Source organism: Phoca vitulina, unplaced genomic scaffold (assembly GCF_004348235.1).
Source record: "Phoca vitulina isolate PV1807 unplaced genomic scaffold, GSC_HSeal_1.0 scaffold21, whole genome shotgun sequence".
NCBI lineage: Eukaryota > Metazoa > Chordata > Mammalia > Carnivora > Phocidae > Phoca > Phoca vitulina.
Window position 1 is genome coordinate 30,023,978 of NW_022589724.1, and position 22,493 is coordinate 30,046,470.

The following is a 22,493-nucleotide window of genomic DNA, read 5'->3' on the forward strand; positions in this document are numbered from 1 at the left end:
CCTTAACTGCTGAAGTCCCACAGCTCTGTTTGTCATCAAGCACTCCCCTGGCTGTTGTGTTGGATGAGGTTCCAGAGTCCCCAGATGGTTCATTCTGATCATTTTCTCCCTAGCCTAATGGTCTCCATGGAGAGACTGACCCTGGAGCTTCTTATTCCATAATTTTCCCTCACCAATGTTTTTATTTTTAAAACATTTTATTTATGAGAGAGAGAGAGCACGGGCAGTGGGGAGGGGCACAGGGAGAGGGAGAAGCAGACTCTCCGCTGACCAGGACCCTGAGATCATGACCTGAGCCAAAGGCAGATGCTTAACTGACTGAGCCACCCAGGTACCCCACAAATGTTATTTTTAAAGACCCAAGTTTCAGGGCTTGCTGCTGTGCCCTGTGAAAGCACCTCCAACCTCAAATCCCAGGGGTGCTGGGGGGCTGAGCCAGCTCAGTGCCCACTTAAATGACACTGAGGCAAGCATCTGCTCTGTGAAAGATAGGCTTGCATGTTTCCTTAAGCGAGCCAGAGAAGGGTGGCCGGCTCTTCTTGCTTCTCCTGTGTACAAATAAACCGGTAACAATGCAAGATTTCCTATTTGAACCCGGAAAGTGAGAATCTGCATCTCATTTAAATAGCAAAGGAAGTGAAAGAACGAAACCACAACTCCCAAGCTATAGTAGAAACTGGATTTTAATATAATATTCAAGTCTAGCATTTGCTATTTACAACAAATAAATATTGCCCCTCCCCAACTGGTAAACTTTTTTTGTTTTGTTTTTGCCTTTTATACAAATATTCAACACCCCTCCCCTTTCCCCCAATTCTCCTTTCCCACTAACCCCCGTCTCGTGTGGTCTCGTGAAGCCCAGGGCGCAGTGGTGAATGGTACTTGCAGTGTCATGAGATTCAGTGGCAATGGGGCTCCGCTGAGACCGTCCTCACTCACCGGGTGAAGAGTGTGATCTGTGAAAAGGGTCCCCCTCCTCTCCTGGGGGGGGGGGGTTGGGCGGGGGAGGGGTGAGACTCCCTCGCTCTGTTGGCCCTGATGGTGGAATCTTTGGTGCAGCCTGGGAAAGGCTAGCATGGTGGAAAGAGGGCCCAGGACCCGAGAAGGGCACAGGCCGATGCCCGTGGGCATGAGGAGAGAAGTGCAGTGGTCAGACCCAGTGGATGAGTGGGTGCCCTGGGGTGCCCATGGGCACAGGTGGCAGTGACCCACACCTGAGCAGGCATGAGGGAAGTGCACAGAGGGCAGTGCCCAGCGGCATGCAGGGCTCCATGCCCATTGGCAGCGCTCCTTGGCAGAAGTCAGCTAGTCCTCTGGTTCCAGAGAGTGGAAGGCACCTAAGGCAGCGAGTGGTCCACGGGAGGCCAGGTCAGCCTAGCAAACAGTAGGCGTCAATCCCGGCAGTAGGAGAGGTTTAGGGTGAAACTGGAGTCTGGGGGTGGCCTGAGCTGGCAGGTCAGGCAAATGGCGCCCGCCTGGCCTGGGCCACTGGAGTCTCTAAGTGCTTGGTTATCCCGCCAGCCAGCCCCTGACAGAGCGGTTCTGTGGCCGGCCAGTGCTAGGGACTAATCAGAAGATGCCCTTAGCAATCTTGAGTCCCTTCTGCTTCATGCGAGGAAGAGTTGAGCTGGCGCCATGCCTGACCTTTGCCCCTTTCGTGAAGGTCCGTTTCTTTAGGACAAAGTCATAGTTGGCAGTTGAGTTCATGGCGTAGAACACGTTGGCGTTGTCAGGGATCTTCAGCTCTGGTGGGAGAGGGGCGGAGAGAGGGTCAGCGATGCTTACAGGGGCCTCACGGAACATCCACCACTTGAGGGCCCCCCTAGGGCAGGCCTGAGCCGAAGACCTGAGACCCCCAATCCAACCTCAGGAATACCGATGACCCCTCTGAATGACACCTGCCGAGGAGACCGCTGGGCGCTCAGGAAATCCAATGACCCTTGTTTAAAGAGACTCTGACTCCACAGATCCCCACCTCAGTCCGGAGTTGGCAAAGGGCCATCCATCCCTCTCTTGCTGACTTCACTGACGATGATCTCAAGCTGGAAGAAGCTTTCTAGACTCCAGAACACTTCCCCTAAGTCCTGCCCTACTCAGGACCAAGGTTGGGGGCCTAGCAAAGGGCAGGCCTTGCCCCAGGGCTTCTGTGCCAGGTTCCAGGGGGGAATCCATGCCCCCCTGGGTGGCTCCTCCTCTCCCCCGTCTGCTGTGGACAGGAGCCTGCTACAGTCTAGACCCACTGAGCTTCCTGCCCCTGCCTCACCTTCCCTACCCTGCCCTCGGCCTCAGTCCTCCTGTCCTGTAAGATGGGGGTTGCACCTGCCCTGTTCCCCCCCCCCCCAACAAAACGGTGCAAGAAGGTGAGAAAGAGCTCAGGAAACAACTTCTGGGGATGCTGGTAGTCACTATGAATTGTCTGGGTTAACGCCTGGCAGCTCATGGGAAGGAACAGAGCTCCACGTCTCTAGATGTATGTATGGATTAGCCCTTAGTTCCTTATCTCCCTTGTGGGGATGAGGAATTGGCAGACGACGAGGTAAGGGCCGTGCCCAAGCTTTCCAACCCTGCTTTCCGGCTCCTAGAGAACGCCAGCTCTGGGTTCTGTCGCTTTCCCAGCTCCCATGCACCGAGCTGGGCCCCTCATAGCCTGTGCTTAGTGTCTGCTATGGTCTGAATGTTCGTGTCCCCCAAAATTCGTGTGGGAATCCGCATGCCCAAAGTGATGGGGCCTTGGGCCGTGATAACGCTGTGGGAGTGGAGCCTCAGGAATGGGACTGCCGCTTTATAAAAGAAGCCCCTCGCCCCTTCCGCCACGTGAGGGCACAAGGAGAAGGCAGCTGTCTGCCACCCGGAGGAGGGCCCTCACTGGAACCTGACCGAGCCGGCACCCTCATCGTGCACTTGCAGCCTCCAGAACTGTGAGCGATAAATCTCAGTCGTCTATCAGCCCCCCAGCCCGCGGTGGTGTGTTACGGCAGCCCCAGCGGACGAAGACGTCACATGTGCGTGGATTTTAACATATTTGAGGCTCAGGTCCACAGCAGGCACGATTCTTTCTGAAGCACACATTTCCCATCTCAGCCAGGGCGCCCCTGTGAACGGCCCCTCGGCTGGGCCATCTGGCTGCCTGGCCCCAGAAGAAAAGCCTTTTCCCTTCACTCCTTGGCGCTGCTAGCTTTGACCTAGGTCTCCCACAGCCTGTTCACATCCAGCCAAGGGCACGCACATGCCAGGGGCCAGTGAGGAGGCCGCCCCAGGGCCGGGCAGCATCTGCACAAGGCCGCCCACCCCCACCGCCCCAGCCCTGTGTTTTGGGAACGCAGGCCCAGAGCCTGGGGCTGGGGTGTGGGCCTGGGGCTGGGGTGTGGTGCTGCTTCCCCACAGCCCGCCCACCTGGTCCCTGACTTACTTCGATCGTCTGAAATAACCTGCACTAGCTCATAGTCATCTGGCTCATCCTCATCCAGGTTGTGTTTGTCCATGGCCTTGCGGATTACGGCTGGAGCCTTATCTTGGCTGGTTACCTAGATCGGGGAAGGGGCAGACCGTCAGGGCGAGGGGCCTGGAGAAGCCCCCTCTCCCCCCGGGAGTGTAGCCCCAGGGACCCTTGGAGTTGCTTCACACTGCATACAAAAGCTCAGCTTCTGGCTGGGTGCTGGGCCTGGGTGCTGGGTCTGTGCGGGGCCTCTCCACCTCGTCCTGCCCCGGGAGGCCTCCATGCAGTGATGGGGGGCTTTTCCCAATTGTTCCTGCCCCCCCCAATTCTCCTACAAGCCTGCCATCTCCTCCCATGCCACCTCGGAAACCTGCCCGCTCCTGGGGGCTGCTCCCCTTGATCCTACCCCTGCAGGACAATGGGATCAGTGAACCCAGGGAAGAGACGGCGTCTAGTCCCAGCCCTGGAGGGAAGAGAGGAGCTGGCCAGACGCCCAGGGGCCGCCTCCGTGCCAGGCCTGCATTGGCTGGGGGCTGCAGTGGTGGTCAGCACAGGCCGACCCCTCTTGCCTCAACCCCAGAGGCCACAGTGCAGACAGGCCCTGGACGTGGGGTCATACAGGTGACTGTTAATGACAGTCAAGCTAGTTCCTGGTGGGAAGGACAAACGGCTCCTCCGCAGGGTGAGTTCTGGAACGTGAGTCCCCCCCAGCCCCCCAGACACACAGCGTCTGGAGACGAATCCCCTTGGCTTGATCTCGCCCTGAACGACATCCACGGTCTGACACTGCTGGCCGCCTCCACGGCCCCCGCCTGGCGCGGTCACTGCCCCCTCACCGGCTTCCCTGCGCCTCCTGGCCCCAGCCCCGCCCCGCGGAGAAGTCCCCGCTGCCCGCCCTCTGCTCCAACCACTGGCAGCTCCTGTCTTCCTCCGAGGAGATCCAGAACGAGCCCCTGAGCCCCTGATCTCAGGCCTCTTGTTGCTCCTCCAACTGCCGGGCCTCCCTGCCTCCCTGCCTCCCCTCAGGCGCCTCCTCTGCGAAGCCCTCCCTGGCCTTCGGTCTGCAGGGACGCTTCTCAATTGTCCCCGCTGACCGTCTGTCCCTCCCGACCCCCGGCAGGTCAGCCCGAGGCCCGCGGGCACGGGCCGGCGGCTCACCAGGATGCTCTTGTACATGTTGCCGTTGTCCACGTCCAGGCTGACGCGGACGATGCAGCGGTCGCCCACCTGCTGGTTGTAGAGCGGCCGCGAGCAGCTGTAGCTGCAGACCCCGGACACGGAGCGCTTGTGGGTGCGTGCGGCGGCCACGGGCGTGGTGGAGGCCGACGAGGAGGACGTGCTGGAGGCCGAGCTGATGCCGGAGGTCTCCGGGGACGACTGGGAGGTCGACTCCCAGAACTGCGGGGACGGCACGATCAGCAGGAGCCCAGGCCAGTGCTCGGCACCGGGGGGGGGTCCGAGGAGTTCTGTGTACGAGCTGGGGCTTCCTGGCCACTCGTGGGGGGGACTGGGGACCTGGGCCCGGGGAAGAGCCATTGAGGAGAAGGGGTGTGGCAGTCACCTTTTTTTCCTGACCGTCGGGGGACTCTGGGACAAAGCTCATGTTGATCTCCTCCACGTCGGAGCTGGACGAGCCGGCTGAGTGGACGCTGAGGGCGTCGGCGATGTCCCCGCTGCTGAGGTAGGGGCCGCACCTGAGCTGGTCACAGGACTTGGAGTGGGAGCTGCCGCTCGTACTGAGCTCCGTGCTGGGGACCTGGCGGCTACATGGAGGGATCAGCTCATCGGGGGGGCCTCCCCGGGACACATCCCACCCCTGCCCCCTCCACTCCACATTCTAGGCTCTGTGCCAAGTGCGCGGTCGATCACCAGTCCCACATTTGTCCCTGCTTCGGGAGCGATCGATTTAGGATCACCCTATTTCACAGAGACACACCCAGCCCGAGGCTTCCCGAAGCCGGGAGGGAGCCCATCCTGCCAGCCCGGGCACTCACTCGCTCCAGCGCTTGACAATGGCCGTGTTCTTCTTGGCCTTGAGGGTGTTGCTGGCCGACTCGGAGGGGGGCTCCAGCTCGCACGATAGGTTGTAGCTACGGGACAGAGGTGCTGTGAGGCTAAGGGGATGCACACCCAGTTTCCCTCCCGCAGTCTGCCTGGCAGCGCGGGTCCAGATGCCCAGAGTCAGTCCAGTGCTGCCCAAGATCCCACAGCACAGCCCGCCCAAGCTGCACCCAATTCCTGCGCAGGCTCACCTCTCCGTCTCGCTGAGCCGCTCCATGGCCCGGAACCAGGCCCCAAAGTGCTCCTCAGGGGCGATGCTGTAATTGTTGCATGCTGACTGGAGCAGCTTGATCTGGGCGATCACTTCGAATTCCTGGGGCCAGAGGGAAGGGCAGGACGGTGCTGGCATGGATGGGGTGCTGGGCATGGCCCCGGGGCCCAGGGTCTCTGGGTCCCCTTCTACTCTCTACTCCTGCCCAGGCCCACCCCTTCTCAGAGCTGGGTCCAAACAGCCCCTCCCAGGAAGTCGTCCCTGATTCTGGTCTCCTGCACCCATCCTCCAGTGGGAGAGGTCCCCCCTCCTCTGTGTACCCGACTCTCCCCATGAATGTAACAGGAAGCGGGATGCAGCCAAGCGGTCTATCCGGATGGCTCTCTGATTTCCACACCCCCCGCCAACACGTACGGACTGCAGTGGCTCACCTTCCTCCTCTTCTCGAAGTTGATCAGTCTCCCCTGGAAGGCAAACGGCCAGCCACCATCAGATAGTGTCCCCCTGCCCATGACCGCCCCTCAGCCCCTCTCAGGCTGCACTCCCAACAGCACACACCAGGGGGCAGGTGGGCACACGCACCCGGGCTTTGGGTGGGTCCTAGGATCTGGGAGCTGCCGGGCAGGGGTGGGGGGCTGGCAGAGCCTCAAGGAACTTCTTGCCCAACCCTCTGGGGACAGAAGGAGAGCCTGAGGCCTGGGGCAGGAAGGCCCAGCCTGGCCACCCCGCACCTGACCTTGGAGGGCCGGCCCCTCTCTGCCCATGGCCACTGAGGGAGGGCTGCGTGCCACTGGGCCAAAGCCTCCCACAGCTCTAGGCCTCACCAGCTGGGCACCTAGCTCTTTACTCCCTGGTGAGATGGCCAGGTGCCCTGGCCCACGGGGGCGGCTGGGGGCTCTCAGATGAGGTGCGCCGAGCGCTGAGAGCTCAGGGCTCAGTGAGGGGCGTCTTCCTCTGGGGCTCCAGGACCCCAGCCCCGCTCCCACCCCGGCCGGGTCCCCGGGGCTCACTCACATACAGATAGTCTTTCATGGCGGTGTCCAGCATCACCAGGTCTGTGAGGAACGTGCCCAGGTATGGAACGGTGCCCTGGATGACACCCTGTGGCATGGGGGTGGGGCTGATGAGCCAGAACCAAGGCTCCCCTCAGCCTCAGCCTCCACCCCAGCCTCCCGCTCAGAGCAGCTCGGGGACCTTCAGCTGTCTCCCCCAGACTCCCTCCTAGCGGCCACGGACTCCAAACTCCCCCAGTCACCTTCCAGGCCTGGTATTTGGTAAATCACCGAAGTTCTGTGGTTCCTGGACCCTCCCCACCCCTAAACCCACCCCGAGCCTGGCTCTCCCAGGCCCTTGCTCTGGTGGCTGTAACCAGCACCGTCACGACAGCAGCTGGTCAGGGCACGTCCCTGCCCAGGCCCAGAGGAGCTCAGGTCTACGTGGCAGGTCACGTACTGCAGCAGGGAGAGTGGGGAAGGGCTGGGGGCGACCCCCCCGTGCTCCCTGGGAGGCCTGTCCCCTGCCTCTCGCAGGCCTCGGGCACACTCACCGTCTCCTTTGGCCGCTTCTGAGCTCTCTTGGGGTTCATCTCCAGGGTGGCAAACTTGGAAGTCCCCTCCTGCCAGGGTTGAAGACAGGGTCAGTGAGACCTTCCTCTCCTCCCCAGCTTCCCCTCCAGCAGACCTGACCTTGGGCCTTGGTCACCGGTACAAACGCTCCAGGGCTCCCTGGTTGTGGGAATGGGGGCCAACAGCCTGGCCTCTCTGAGCCTGTTTCCTCGTCTGGGAAGTGCAGGTGAGCACGACACCCGCCTCCTGGGGGTCTCCAGGGACTCAACATCCCATGCCTGTTCCTGTCACCCTCGCCCACTCCGGGGTGGGGGCTCTGCACAAAACTCACGCACATTCCCTTTCTCCCTGCACCTCGCTGCCTCCCCATGCGTCATGAGCCCAGAGGGACCCTAGGCTCATCATTCCTCCATTTTCTGAGAGGGGCAGTGACTCGCCCGAGGTCCCAGAAGGACTCAGAGGAGAGTGGGCTCCTCCCTCCCGACTGGAGACCTGCTCCCGCTAACTGGTGGTCTGGCGAATTTGAGGCCCCATGGCGAGAGCCCAACAAGACTCCCTGGGATCCATTTGTGGCGTCTGGCCCCGGGCAGAGTGAGGAACCCCCCAGTGCACCCAGAGCCGCCTCCTGGGTCTGCTCATTTGGACCCAAGGCTGGGCAGCCCCTTTGGGATGTGGCCTCTGCTCCCCCTGCGGTACCCCGTCCCTAGGCAGGCAGGGGGCTCTCCCCTGGAGCTCAGTGCAGACAGAAGGGGCCCCGCACCCCTGGCCCCATCCACCCACCAGCCTGGAGGAGGCAGGAGACCTGCTAATCCTGCCAGCTCACCCATCCCTTCTGGAACGCCCCAGCTGCTCCCACACCATCCCATTACCAGGGCCTCCTGTTCCCCAAACTGCCCCCCCACCGGCCATGGACCAAAAAGATCCCACTCTCCCCAGAGTCCAGACAAGATGGGACTGGAATTTTTCCAAAGAAACTCACTGAGAACCTCCCTCCTCTGTCCCGGCTTTACCTTGATGAGCAGCTCTCTGCTCAGCGAATAGTTGTTCTCATCTGAGAAGATCTCCGACAGCTTCTGAAAGATTCGGAAGCTGTCCCTGCGGGAAGGACGGACAGACTTGGGAATGGCACACACGGATGTGCGTGCTAATCCATTTTATTTTAGAGCCCAAGACCCTGAACTGCCCGGATGGGTGGTTTTCACATAGGGTCCTGCTGGGCCCTCAGCGTTCTGCGGCTCCCAGGGGAGCTCTGTGTGGGTGGCTGCCCAGTAAACACGGGAAAATCTCCAGTGTGGCTCAATCTAGTAGCTGACAGATAGGGAAACTGAGTCCTAAGGCAGAACTGCTGGCCTAAGGCCAATGGACCCTCGGAGGCCCCGCCAGCAGGCCTGGCCCAGGATTCGCTGCCTCCTGGAAGGTCCCGGGTCCCCCCCTGGAGCTCCTGCCAAGAGAGGCCGGCCCACCTGGAAACTTCTTCCCACGTCTTCTTCAGCCGGTGAATGGAGTTACTCTGCAGGGCTGACAGGATAGCGTAGAGTGACGAGAAGTTCTTGAGGACGCGGCACTCCTGGGGGAGGAACAGAAGGGCTGAGGTGTGGCTGCAGTCCCCGTGGCTGGGACCTCACGTCCTGGGGGAGACGGCTGCCTGCGGAGCCCGGGTAAGCAGCACTCCCGAGAGGAGGATCTGAGCTCAACCCACAGGAGGAAGTTCCGGGGGAGTGAGCATCCGGGCAGCAGGATACCAGGTTCCCCTGGGAAGGGCCTGCGGTCTCTGCGGGGCCTAGAACCACAAATCGCCACCCCGAGGGCAGATGAAGTGAGACAGGGGTTCCCCAGGGCCCCTCGGAGGCGTACCCTGGCCACCTCGATCCAGTGCTCCACCACCCTGGCCCTGTCCCGGGCCGTCACACTCCGGTCCCCCAGGCAGGTGGTGATGACGCAGTTGGCCACGCTGTTGAACTGGGTGACCGTGGCACGGACGGTGGGAGCCAGGTGCTCCTTGCCCTTCTTGTCCCGCTGGGACCAGATGCAGCCCAGACAGTGGTAGGGCACCACCTTCTTGAACAGCTCCTGGGGGTCGGGGGAGTGTCACCAGCTCTGCCACACCCCAGCTCAGCATCCACGGTCCCCTAGTCCCAGGCAGGGCCCCTGGTCAGAGCTGAGCTCAGGAAGCTGAGGCTGTGGCTTGAGCCTCGCAGGGCTGGGGTGCGTGAGCGACTCTGGGCTTTGTCCTCTGCCCACCGTGCGTGCCCGGCACATGAGTGACCCGGGACGACACAACGCAGCAAAGAGAGTCTGGCATTTTAGCAGCGCATCCTCACTAACTCTCAGCACCAGAAGGTGGCTCCCAGCTGTGCCTGCCAGGCAGCACTTCCAGCTCCCCCATCGGGCCTCAGGTCTGCCCCCATCCAGAGGCACGCTCGCTGTGGGTGCCACCCCTATGGGCTCTGCTGCCTGCCATAAGCTCTAGTACGCAGCAGGTACCTAGTAAGTGCTAAGGCTGGTGAGGCCTCCTGGCAGGTTGGGGGGCCGACCCCTGGAGCTGGACGTACCTCAGGAAGCTCCACTCCCCCAGGCCCCACCCAGCCTTCAACTGTCCCGCCTCCTGTAATCCACAGTCGCTGTGCAGAGGACTGGGGTGGGGAGGGTCCCATCTCTACGTCCACAGTCCGGAGAGCCCACAGTGAGTCCTGGTGGAACTGGGATATGGACCAGGACATCAGCTCTGGACGGGGAATGGCAGGGAACGGACCAGAGGCCAGAGGAAGGTGCACCCCTGCCCCGCCCTGCTGGGGACAGTGCTCACCGCATCCATCAGGGTAAACTGCTCTGCCACCAGGTCGGGAGGGAAGGCCAAGAGGTGAGGCTTCTCATTCAGGCCATTTTCTGCAGCCACAGGTGCAGGCCAGGGAGGCTCAGGTGCTGGAGCTGTCTCCAGCTCTAGCGCTCGTGACAGAGACGGCTCTGGCTCTGGAGCTGGTTCTGGAGCCGCGTCTGGCTCTGGAGCTGGTTCTGGAGCCGCGTCTGGCTCTGGAGCTGGTTCTGGAGCCGCGTCTGGCTCTGGAGCTGGTTCTGGAGCCGCGTCTGGCTCTGGAGTGGGCAGGAGAGTTGGTGCTAAAGCTGGCTCTAGTTCTGGAGCTGTTTTTAGAACTGGTGCTGGAGCTGGAGCAGGCGACAAAGCTATAGGAGGAGAGAAGTTTTCATGTGCCTTTGAAGAGAGAGCCCCGCCCAGGGCCTCCCAGAGAAGCCGCAGCCAGGAAGGAGCCCTCCCCAGGATGTCTCCCCGACTGCCGTCCACCCGCTGGGCGCTCTGAGCCCAGTCGTTGCTCCTGGCCCCACACCAGCCTCTGGGGGCTCCTCCCTGTGGGCCAGCCCCGACCCGTCCCCACACACCCACAGGCACCCACCTCCGGTCTTCTCACCCTCGGGCTCGGCCTCTGTGGGCTCTGCGAGCTCCAGCTGGGCCAGCAGAAGGTGGGCACGGCGCTCCAGGTCGGAACCGGGCATGTTGAGCTGCACATAGGCCACCAGCTGCTTGAGGCAGGGAAAATCTGGGGGCTGACAGAAGTCCTCCGAGTACTGGTCCAGCCAGGTGCCCAGAATGGAGGAGATGGCCCTGGAGGCAGGCGGGCAGGAAGCAAAGTCAGTGGCCTGGCCTGCCCTTCCACACGGCCCCCTGGGGCAGCCCTGGGGATGCTCCATCCAGAGGCCAGGCCCCCCCAGCCCACCCGCACCGGCCAGCCAGGCAGGGGCAGGTGTGGCCAGCAGGTGCGGGGGGCCGGCAGTCTCCACGGGAGGGAGCCCTCCATCACTGGTGTGAGCACCCCTGCCTTCCTCAGGGGAGCCTGCCCCACTCCTCTGTCTGTCTGGGGTCCCTCCTGCTGCACCGGAAACTCCAGGAGGGTGGGGAGGGGGTGCAGTGTCTGCTCTGTCCCGGCCCTGGGGCACACAGAGGAGCTGCAGAAGTCTGTGAGGGAGGAGGGAACGGGCAGTGTCCCTCAGCTCAGCCCGCCTGGGCTCTCTCGGCCCCTCGGCCCCCAGCCCCTGCTCCGACGGCTGCCTGACTCCCTTGCAGGCACGTGGGGTCTCCTCACCGACACTATTCTCGGGGACGGCTGCCCGGCCTGTCCAGGCCCCACGTGCAGCTGGCCCGGGGGACCCAGTGTGAGGTCCCTGTGTGAGCTGGTGGCCCCCGGATCGGGTCAGGGCAGGCGGGGCCCCCAGCGTCCCCTCTGCTCCCTAGGCCCCGGGCCCGCAGCCTCAGCTGTCTGGCTCCTGTCCTCCTGCAGGAGGCCCCCACCCCACCGCCCTCCAGCAGCCATGACAGACGCGGGGGAGCCAGGGCTCTGCCCAGCACCCCCAGCCCCACCAAAGCCCCAGATGTCCCCCACCTCGGAGACAGGGGACCCTCCCATCAGACTCAAAGTCCACTCACTTTTTTAACTGGTCCTGGGGTCCGCCGTCGTCATCAGAGTAAGGGAGGATGCATCCGTATCTAGAGGAGGCCGTGAGGGCGTCACGTCTACCGTACCTGCTATGAGTCTAGGGTTACCGGCGGACCCCCGACTAGAGCGGAAGCCCAGGAGGGCAGGGAGATTTGTCTGCCCTGTTCCCTGAGTTATGCAAAACGTCTAGAAGGGGCTTCACCTCAGAGAGGGGAAGTGCCACGCCCGAGACACACAGCCTGGAGGCGAGCAGGGACGCTGGGCAGGAGAGGGGCCCTGCTCACCTTTTGAACAGCAGGTCCAGGACCTGCTGGGTGGTGGTGAAGGCTCGGTAGGTGCACAGGAAGATGGTGACATAGGAGAGATCGCTGCCCTGGAAGGCAGGCACCAGGTGCTCCACCAGCTTCTCCAGCGTGCCTGCCTTTACCGTGCGCACCTTGCAGGTCTCATACAGGTTCAGGGCGGCCTCGTTTTCACACTGGGGTGGGATGAAGGAGGGGTGCGTGGTCAGCGGCGGGGGGGACTGGGGCTCAGATGAAGTCCCTAGTGCGCGGTGATGTGTGGCCGCAGAGGAGACACACGTGTCCCCAGCCGAGAAACCAGCTCAGCTTTAGAAGCAGAATTTGAGATGGGGAGTGACGAAAAATGCAGACACAACCCTTCCGGGTCAGTCTGTTGGCTGGAGGAGGAAGAGCATTACCCCCAGGCGCCCTGGCAAAACGTGCCCATTCTAGAGACGAGAAGACAGAGGCTCCTTCTGGGCAGGGAAGAGCCATGGGTGTTCCGTGCATCACCGGGGAAACGGCTACAGCAAGGAATGGAGCCCAGGCCCATGGCACTGAAGAGCTGAATCACCACTGAAGAGCTGAATCACCGCGACAACCGTGACAACCGGCCTCCCTTCTGGAATGTTATGTAGCCGAGTCAGGCCCGACCTCTGACCCGGAGGGATCACGTGGCTGTGCTCCAGGGCACAGCAAATTGTAGAGGAGCCTGAGCCTCCCCCGCCTTTGGGGAGAAACTAGCCCTTCCAGGCGTGGGGACATGGAAGGCTTGCAGGTGTGGAAGGAGGGGCTGCGGGCTACCTGAGATGGGGGGGTGGGGGGGGGGCAGGAGCTAAAACCAGACAGACTGGGGCAAAATACAAAATCACCTGGGGCCCAATATGAAGTGGAAACAGTAGAAAAGTGTCTTTTTTGATGTTTATGCAGATACGTGCAGAATGACTTTTTTTTTTTAAGAGAGAGAGAGCGCATGCACGTGCACAGGAGGGGCCGAGGGAGAGGGAGAGAGAGAATCTTAAGCAGGCTCCACACACAGTGCAGGGCCGATGCAGGGCTGGATCTCACGACCCTGAGATCATGACCTGAGCCCAAATCAAGAGTCGGACGCTCACAGACTGAGCGTCCCGGGCACCGCTGTGCAGAGTGACCTTGCTCCTGGCCAAGCCTCTGAAGCAGCGGGGAGGGCGTGGAGGCCCAGGTTCCTTTGGCAGCGGGACTGTGGGGCCCTTATGCAGGAAGGCCATGGGAGGGAGCCCAACAGAGCGGCCAGAGAGTCTGGAACCCAGGGCCTTCTCAGGGTCCCGGGGGTGGAGGCCCCGCGGCTGCACTCACCCCAAGCCAGCGCTGGCCCTTGTTGGTGCCGTGATGCGCCTGCACCTTTCGCAGGGAGATGGAGTAGATGACCCCGTTGACCAGCTCCTCACCGATCTCCTGCGTGCAGCTCTGCGGAGACAGTGCCCGGCCACCGGGCGGGGGTGTCAGGGGCTGCCCCCACGAGCCTTCTGGTCCCCAGGCCAGGATGAAATGGGCCAACAGCTCGAGGGCTCAGGAGTCATGTCGGGGCAGGTGGACGCTGCCCCCAGCCCTCCCCTTCCCACCCCATCAGCCACCAGCTAGGTATGAACAAGACCAGCCCTCCAGGCTCCCGAAGCCCCCAGCAACCTGCTCACGCCCAGGCGGGATCACTCCCCCTGCCCCAAGAAGGGTACTGTTTTTCGGTCATGTCTCAGATGAGTACGCGGAGGCTGAGGGAAGGGCGCCACTGTGGGTAAATGGCAGCCCCAGGAACCCCAAGGCCCTCCTCATCTCTCCCCGGCCCTTCCTGCCCCCACCCCAGCTGACCCAGCAGGCATGGGTAGCTCCTCCTGGCCCAGCCCTGGGGTCAGCATCATGGGTCGGGGGCAGGTGTAGGGCATCCCCGGCGGCCACATCCGAGGCCACTTCCTTCCCTTTCTGCTCATTCATGCCCTTGTGCCTTCTTGGGCAACAGAGGAGTTCCCGGTTCCCTGTCTGGCATCCCATGCATGGGGACAGGGTGCAAACGGTGACCGTGCAGACATCTGGGCAGACTGGGGTTTCACAGGGGACAGGAAGGGCGATCGTCTGGCTGCTGCCTGGACCCAGAGCAGAAAGGAAAGGCCCTTGTTTTAGGCGGCAGCGACCCCTCCCACTGGGCAGGCTGGCCCTGGCTGGCTAAGGCCGCTTAGCCACATCGGCTCGGGCTTCAGCCTGTCCAGGGAAGGGGGAGCCTGCAGTGGGGCGGGGGCCTCTGAGGGCTTAGGGAGGAGCTGGGAGGTGCCAGCTGGCCCAGGACCATCAATCAACGGTCCACAACAGCAGCCGGGACCGCGGGTCACTGCCCTAACCCAAGGTGGGTGTGGAGCTTATGGAAGACCCAGGCAAAAGTGCTGACTCGGCCCACCCACAGCCTTCCCTGAAGCCCTCGGCCTTAGCCGGGCCTCTGCTGCACCCCCGAGGTCAGCGACAGGGTGCCAGGGCCTCTCACCTCCTCCCACCCCTGTGCGCCGCGGGAGGCCAGCTGCCCTCTGGAAGGCCACTTCCTTTGACCTGTGGCCGCCCTCCCACGCTGCGCACTGGACCAAGGGGGAAGCCGCTGCCATCACATTCTCTCCAGAGAGAGAGCCAGCCTGTTTCTGGGAAGTTAGCAGGGAACCCACAGGCACAGGTCCCCCTGAGCGGCACCTCCCACACCCACACCCCTCCAACGACCCAGGCCTGCGGAGGTCCAGCCCCTCTACCGAGCTGGGGAGACTCCTCCTGAAGCAGAAAAGCTGAGACATATGCTCACTTTCCCTCCCCCGCCTGGAAGAGCCCTCAGAGGAGACAGGCTGCAGACGGGGGCCCCACCACCCTGGCAAGTCCTCAGGAGTCCCAGGCTATTTCCCGCAGAGGCCGAGCCTGGGCTGGAAGGGCCCGGCCTTCTCCAGGGCTATTTTAGCCACGTGTGGCCCAGGGGAGGAACACCCGGGTTGCGGGCAGTGATCTGGAGGCCCCGCGCAGGACCGGCCCCGCCAGAGGGCCCCGCACTTGAACTCCACACAGCACCTGGCCCCCAGTGGGGCTCCGTCAAGGCCTCTCGGTCAGGCTGGCCATGGCGGGTGGGGGTGGGGGGCTGCGGGCAGGCAGTGGCCATCCCCTGGCAGGTCCAGAGAGCGGTCCCCCCCTTCCCACAGAGAGCTTGGGCCTAGCTGGCAGAGCAGCTGGCCTGCGCATCACATGGTCCCCAAGCCCCGCCCCCACCCCCCAGGGGCCCCCTTCTGCCAGCCGGTGGGGGGACGGCGGGGGGGGGGGGGGCGCGGGGCGGGAGGCCGGGAGCCACACTGGCTGGGACTGGGGTGGGGGTGGGGGAGTCACCGCCCTGTCACACAGATGGGGAGCTGCTCTGGCTCATTCACGCCACCGCCCGCTGCGGCAGGAACAAAAGCAGACCCTCAGAGCTGAGTGCACGCGCCCTGTAAACCACCTTCCCAGAGATGGCAGACGGGCAGGCTCTAAAGCAATCTGCCCTGCGTCCGGGGCAGAAAGTGCCAGAGTGGGATTTGTTTCCTGCTCCTACCCCCTTCCAGGGACAGAGAAGGAAAGGAGCCAACGGCCTGGCATCTGCCCCCCAGGACCCTCTGCGGAAGGACGGGCAGAGCGGAGCGCACGCAGGCCCACGCGGGTGGTGCTCTGGCAAGGGGCCGGGGGGGGGGGGGGGGGGGGGGGGGGGCTCCTGGGGGAGGATGGGAGTGGCCTACCAAACAGCAGATGTCCTGGGAGGGGGGGACTCTGCAGGGCAGGGTGGTGCTCGGCTGACTTCTAGGGAACAGGACGCCACAGGGATGGCTGTGCCCTTGGGGGGCCAACGTCCCCAGGGCCCTGGGACCCAGTTGGCAGCTGGGCCTTGCACATGCTGCCTGGCCTCCTGCGGCTTGGGTCAGGGGAGTGAGGGTGGAGCGGTGCCCCCCCAGGCCCTGGTAAGCAGAGGCCTGCACAACGGGCACCTCTGTGCCCCACACCCCGCTGTCCCTCTGAGTGCAGCCCAGAGCCCCAGGGACAAGAAGGAGAAACGGCTTGGGTGTCACCTGATCAGCCTTCTCAGGGTGACAGCCCAGCAGGATGCCTGTCCCCAAGTGACTGCAGGCCAGGCCCCGTTCCCTCAAGGGAGACTAATGGGGTCGCCAGGGCCCATCCCATCCCCTATTCTGGGATAGACCCAAGGGGCCCTGCTGGCTTTTCCCCAGCCCTGCCATCTCTCCGGGAAGGCAGCTCATGCTGGAGATGCACCTTCATTCTCATCACCCCTCTGCTCCCCTGGGGTGTATATTTCCCGTGGAAGCTACAACGAGGGGCCGTAAGGGGCCTCCAGACCCCCAGGGGCCTCCTCCACAGACTGGCTCCTCCTACGGAGACCTGGTCCAGGGCTGAGGCACACAGAGAAGAAGGGCTCGGGCTTGCACTCTTCGGGTCACGTGTGGAGAACCGGTCCCACTCGGGCAGGGCGGGGGTGGCTCCGACCACAGTGCATGCGCATCCATGAGATGGGGTCCTTACTGTACCTTGCTGAGCCTGCCACCCAGGGCCATGGAGTCACAGACGCCACCCCAGGCCCTCACCTGGACATTGGTCAGCACCCTGCAGCCCCGGGCACATGAGGCCCCTCCCCAGGGCCCACCAGACCCCAGGACACCGTCTTTCCTGAAGGGCTCTGACTTCCAGCTTTGCCAAGCCTCTGTGCCCCTGGCCTCAGTGAGCTCATCCGTGAAATGGGGAGAAGAGCAGCAGCTCTCTCCGGGGCCACAATGGGGGTCTGGAGAAGGCACCCAGCACCTGGCATGTGAGAGGGCCCCGGAAACGGGAACAAAGCTGGGCACCACCTGCCGACCACAGACACCTAGTGGGGAAACCCTGAGGCGCCCTGTGGGAGTCTCCAGACGGGCCGCCAAGGAGAGGGCTGGAGTCCTAAAACTGCCCGAGCCAGCCCCACAGCTTTCCGACTTCTTGGCCTTTTGCTCACATGCAGGAGCCGCAACGGGAGATGGACCAGAGGGCCTGATCAGCCCTCCTGGGATCCCAGGTTCCTGGGACAGTTTAAACGAGGCATCCGCAAACATTTGCAGAGTGGAGACCAAGGCCCGGGGCAGCAGGTCTGGGCCAAGGAAAGAACCCAGGACTTCTCGAGTCCCAAGTCCTGGTTCATCTCTTAGACCATAAGCTCCAACAAGTAGGGGAGATGAAAAAGCCTCCTGGTGTGCAGCAGGGCCCCGCCCCCACCCTCTGGTGGGTGTCCTGTACCCTGAGGCCGAGGACATAGATAGGACCAAGTGGGGACCCCAGGTCAGCCCTGGACAGGGGTGGGCCACACTCGTAGCCCCAGGCATTGCAGCCCATAGAGGGAGCCTGGGCCTGGGACCTGCCAGCTTGCCAGGGCAACCAGGGAGCTCAGTGACCCCAGACCCCCCAGTGACCCCAGGAGTTTGGGGACCAGCCTCGCCCAGCCCCCAAAGAGGCCGTCCCCAAGAACCCTCCCCACCAGCCTGAGCCCAGTTACCCATCAGCATGTAAAGAGAAGGAAAGAAGGATGCCCCAGGTGGGGCGGGGCTTAGGGACCTCCACGCTGGCCCTGCCCACCGCCTGTCCTCTTGTCCATCCAAGGCCGGCTCCTGGCTATCAGGCTAGCAGGCCACCCCACGTCAAGCTTTCAGGGAGTGTAGCTGGTGACAGCTGAGGAGGAGGGTGGCCTGGTCCCAAAGGGGGTGCAGGGCAGGGCCAGTGGAAGGTCCAGCCCCAAGAGCCACAACCAAGCGTCCACCACCAACCACAGAGTCCGATGTCTGTGGGCACTTCCTGGGGGCCGGGCTTTTTACACACTCATCACATTTAATCCTCCCAACACCTCACTTGATGGGTGAGGGAGGAGCCAGGAAGTGGCAGCAGGGCAGGGATTTTAACCTTGGTCCACGAACCTCCCATCTAGGCCTGGCTGCCGCACGCACAGGCTCAGAGCAGAGGCCAGAGACGGGAAGGCCTTCCTCGGGTGACTCCGCTGGTTGGGGAGGGCGGGGCCAAGAGACCAGCTACGGGAACTGGGCCTGAGAATCACCATGCCACCTGTGCCGGGCGGTGGGCGGCATAACCCCAGAGCCCGGGGCACGGGCACTCCCCTGGCACCTTGTCAGAAAACGCAATCACGGCAGCCGCCACCTGTCTGGCTGGGACACTGTGCCAGGCACTGTGGGGACCGCCTGTCAGGCTGCCGGTCCCACTCAGTCCTCACCTGAACCCTAGGGGAGGAACTGGTATCAGGTCCATTTTACAGATGAGGATAACCGAGGCTCCAGGAGTGGGCGCTGGTCTGGGGCTGCAAGGGGCCAAGCCGGCATTCCCCCGCAGCTCTCTCCCCTCTCCAGCTCTTGCCCAGTGTGTGTGACCCCGCCCCTTGATTCAAAGAACACTACGGCTCCAGGTGTGGCTGCCGTTCCCCGTTCCCCAGAGTGCAGAGGCAACAACCACACCCCAGAGCTCCCACAAGCAGGCCCTTGAGCCCCTTGCCCCTGCCCTGCTCACCAAGCAAGCTTCTAGCTAGCCTCTGCTCCCTCGCAGCTGTGGGCCGGCCGCCAGGGATGCAGGACTGGGACTGCTCAAAGACCTGTTCCTCCTGCACTAGGCTGCAGGTTCCAGCTCTCATGCCCTCAGAATGGGAGCGGGGAGAGCCGCTTCGCTAGAGCTGTGTGTCCAGGAACAATGCGTTTCTGAGCCCAGGAGGCTGGGAGCCCAAGCCCGGGACAGGGTGGCCACAGCGCGGTGCCATGCCCTGGGAGCCGTCTGGGCAGCCGGCCAGCACCCCTGGGAGCCCGTCCTCGACTCCTGGGCACAGTGTCCTGAAAGCACCCCCACTGGCTTGCTCAGAGGCTGCCCAGGGCCAGTGTGTAATTACTCCAACTCCTTCTACGAGCCATGAAGACGGCCTGGAAACACACGTCCGACTTCTAGGTGGAGGATCCAACCAAGCCCTGCCTGTGAGCGGCCACCCAAGGCTGAGTCCCACTGTCCCTGCTGCTCCCGGGAGACAGCTTGGCATGCTTAAATGTCTCCCACCTACAGAAGGAAGGAGGGCCCAGTACCAGCCAGCCTGGCCCCCCTTCCTCTTCTACTGGGATCCCTGAGGAGTCAAGCAAGAGGGGAACCCCAGGGTCCGTGGGGGCCCAACAGGTGGCAGGCAGCCAGTCCCCTCCTGAACTCCACAGGCCCTGCAGCCTGGAGTGAGCTAAGAGGCCCTCCTCACAGATTACGGAGTGCAGACAGATAAAGACCCCCCCCCCCCCCCCCCCCCCCGCCAAAGGCTATGCTCCTAAGGCCTCCAGTGTCAAAGGCAAATGAGCCCTAGAGCTTAAACTGAAGAGCAGCACGAAGTGTGATCAAGAGACCAGACAACCAGGAAGGAGGGAGGAGGCTGGGGGGGGGGGGCGCGGACTCTCCTATTTATTTCTGCCTGAAGAACAGAGAAGCCCTCCTCATTCCATTCCACCCAGACTGTGCTCAGGCCTTGCGGTCACAGGGTCACACGGTGGGGGTCAGAATCCCGGCTCTGCCACTTACTAGCTCGGTGAGTTTGTGCAATCTAACCTCTAGTGCCTCAGGTGATTCGTCGGTTAAATGGGCAATCCTGACAGCAAAGAGACAAAAATGCATGCAAATTCCTTAGCACAAGGCCTCCCACGAAGTGCTGGCTCCTGTTGGCTGTTTTTAAACCTTTGGGGTCCAGCTGTGGGCTTGCTCCTTCCTAGAAGCTCTTCCCAGTGTCCTCTGGCCCAGAGGACTTTTGCCTCGCTACCCCTCACCTGACGGGGGGCTTCTGGGCTGCCTGGGCCTGGTCCTGTTCCCCCGACAGCTCCACTGCCCACACCCCTGCCCCATGCACTTATAATTGCCTCAACAGTAAGCTCTGCCCTATCCTCCTCGGATCCTTGCAGCGGGCTCCTGCATACAGTAGGCGCCCAATAAAGAATGGCCCCCATTCAAACCCTGGCTGCACATCCTTCTTAGCTGTGCGTACACTGAGATCAGGGACTCCACTTCTCTGACCTGCCGTCTGCTCTAAAGTGGGGCTGACAACTACTCTGCAGGTGTGGGCGAAGGCAGCTGGAGTGAGGGCCTGGTGCCTGCAGCCAGTAGGTGCTGCAGACTGAGATGTCCCCCTGCCTGGCCAAGGCGGTGGCCTGCCCACAGATGAGGGCATGGGCCAGGTGACTCACAGAAAGCACAGAACCCCTCGGGCTGAGCTGGGTCAGCAGTGACCTGGCTTAGGATCAAGATGATGAGAGGATGCCCAGATGTGCAAGGACATCTGATGCCCAGCTCAGAGAGGGAAGGGCTGGGTTGAGGTGTGGTAAGGAAAGGGGACGGGGTAGGGCAGGCAGAAACTGCCTGGAGGTTTCCAGAGAGGACAGGGACCCCGAGCAGGGCCGCTTTGGCTCTGGAACGCGGCAGAGACCAGGAAATCAGCTCCAGGATGGGGGGTGGGGGTGTGTTGGCAGGAGGGACAGGGACTTCCCCGCCCCCCCCCCCCCCCCCCCGCTCGGCCCATGGTAAATGGTCATTGTGTTTGGTTTCCGGCAGTGGCCTCCTCTCCTGCCAGGACCCTGGTTTTCCTGCCCTAGCCAGAAGCTTCCCCTTTGATTTCTAAATAGCGGCCATGGCCTGGATCTCAGTGCTGAGGCCTGGTGAGGGAGAGCAGCAGGGAGAGAGGGAGCTGGAGAGGGGGAGGGAAAGGGGGGAGGGGGAGATGGAGGGAAGGCAGAACCCTGGGCAGGGGTAGGGCTCAATTCCTCTGGGATGCAGATAGACCGAGAGGGAGGAAGAGAAGCAGCAAAGGCCCGCCCCACCCAGGCCAGGAACCTGCCCGGCCCCTGTGAGCACGCAGGCCAGACCCTCCCAGCACACAAAGCCCAAGCCGCTGCCAGACATAATGAAAGTCAGATGAGTACTGGGCTGGTGTCAGGCCTCCCACCCCCACCCTCCCTGGGGGTCGCTCCAGCCGCCAAAGACTGGAGCTGTGGGTGGATGAGGGTTGGAGAACTCGCCTGGCCCTGCCACCCGCCAAGCTCAGGAGGAATCTCCCAGGCCCACAGTTCCCCCACCGAGCTCCCGCCACGCCTCATCTCCACCCCCCCCCCCCCCCCCCCCCCCCCCCCCGCACAGGGCATGGGGACATAGAGACATCTAGGCCCTGTCTAGGCACTGGGGCTACACAGAGGCACAAGATCCAGGCTGGCAATCTCCAGCAATTACAAGGTACTGTGGCCTAAAGTGATGGAAGGGGAGGGGTCACCAAGGGGGGTGGGATTACCTAACCATCAGGGGCTCAGACTTCACCGTCAAGGCTCTGGCTTGGCTTAGATGTGCACTGTAGCCTCTGGACCCAGAGATGGCCTCTGTCCAGGCCCCATGCCCAGACAGAACGCGGCCCAACCCTGGATTCCGTCACCTCTGCCGCAGTCAGGTGCACAGTCAGATGGGAGGGGGAGGGCACCCCCCAACCCACTGTGACCCCATGACCCACTGGGCCCCACTGCCCGGAGCACACCAGAAACGAGACCCGGCCCTCACCTAGTTATCCCCAGCCCTATTTGTGACAGGCACACCCCCCTTTTCTGAATCCTTTCAAATCCTTATGAATTCAGGGTGTCTGCATATTTTCTGATCAAGCAGAAATGAGTCACCCCCTCGGCCTGAGAGGCCCTTCCCTCAACCTCCCTGCCTGGACACCTAGCTGCACAGGTTGGAAGCCTGCCTGTGTGCCCTCCACCTCCCTTCTCTGGGCAGCCCCGAACATCGGATTCACGTCTGCCCGCAAGGGGTACCGCCTGGAAGGCCCCCGTGGTGCCAGCTGCCCCAGGAAGAGCTTGCCACCCTGACCAGCGACTAGCTCGCCACGGGCACTGCGAAGCCTGACGGCGGGTGCAGGCCCCGGGCAGGCGATGAACTGCGGCCCAGCCCCTGCTGTCAAAAGTTCGCAGACGTAAACAGTGACAGCCCGCGGGACCAGGTCTACCTGGGCTGCAGGGGCGCGGGGCCGGCACAGCTCGGCTCCGTGGGGCCAGGCACCGGGACAGATACAGAGAGGGGCACGAAGTCCCGGCTCCGGTCCCCAAACGTTTGGGCCGTTTGTGCGGCCGCCCCCCACGCCCGCCTTGCTGCCCCCGGGCTCGGCGCGAGGAGCGCGACTTCCCTCCCCGTCCGGCTCACCCACCTCCAGGCGCGGCAGGTCGGGGTCGAGCTGCGTGAAGCTGTGCAGCACCACCGGGCAGCTGTCGGGGCCGCCCACCTCCAGGCGCACGGCGTCCCACACGCTGCGACTCCGCCGAGAGCCCGGAAACAGCGGCTCGGCGGCGCCCGCAGGCCCGGCCGCCTCGGCCCACATGCGCTGCACCATGGACGGCTCGCAGGCGCGCGGGCGGCCGGCCGGGCCGTGGGACCCGGGGCGGCGCG

General features: G+C 63.1%; 1 protein-coding gene across 8 annotated transcripts in view; it reads right to left on the bottom strand.

Annotated features, from left to right (window-relative positions):
- Positions 1-488: 488 nt before the first annotated feature.
- RALGDS (ral guanine nucleotide dissociation stimulator) overlaps positions 489-22,493 on the bottom strand; it is a 44,056-nt gene continuing 22,051 nt past the window's right edge. The window contains exons 1-18 of one of the 8 annotated variants that reach the window (XM_032418505.1): positions 22,255-22,451; positions 13,335-13,445; positions 12,003-12,196; positions 11,709-11,768; positions 10,696-10,889; positions 10,080-10,453; positions 9,128-9,343; positions 8,737-8,840; positions 8,284-8,368; positions 7,255-7,323; positions 6,723-6,809; positions 6,140-6,172; positions 5,689-5,810; positions 5,431-5,526; positions 4,998-5,199; positions 4,595-4,834; positions 3,410-3,524; positions 489-1,745 (exon numbers count right to left, since the gene is read on the bottom strand). In XM_032418505.1, coding sequence (XP_032274396.1) covers positions 1,570-1,745; positions 3,410-3,524; positions 4,595-4,834; positions 4,998-5,199; positions 5,431-5,526; positions 5,689-5,810; positions 6,140-6,172; positions 6,723-6,809; positions 7,255-7,323; positions 8,284-8,368; positions 8,737-8,840; positions 9,128-9,343; positions 10,080-10,453; positions 10,696-10,889; positions 11,709-11,768; positions 12,003-12,196; positions 13,335-13,445; positions 22,255-22,437 — 2,661 coding nt within the window. In that variant the 5' untranslated portion in view covers positions 22,438-22,451 and the 3' untranslated portion in view covers positions 489-1,569. Of the gene's footprint in view, positions 1,746-3,409; positions 3,525-4,594; positions 4,835-4,997; positions 5,200-5,430; positions 5,527-5,688; positions 5,811-6,139; positions 6,173-6,722; positions 6,810-7,254; positions 7,324-8,283; positions 8,369-8,736; positions 8,841-9,127; positions 9,344-10,079; positions 10,454-10,680; positions 10,890-11,708; positions 11,808-12,002; positions 12,197-13,334; positions 13,446-22,254; positions 22,452-22,493 lie in introns of those variants that run through there. The other 7 variants (XM_032418503.1, XM_032418502.1, XM_032418501.1 and 4 more) reach the window with 7 other exon arrangements.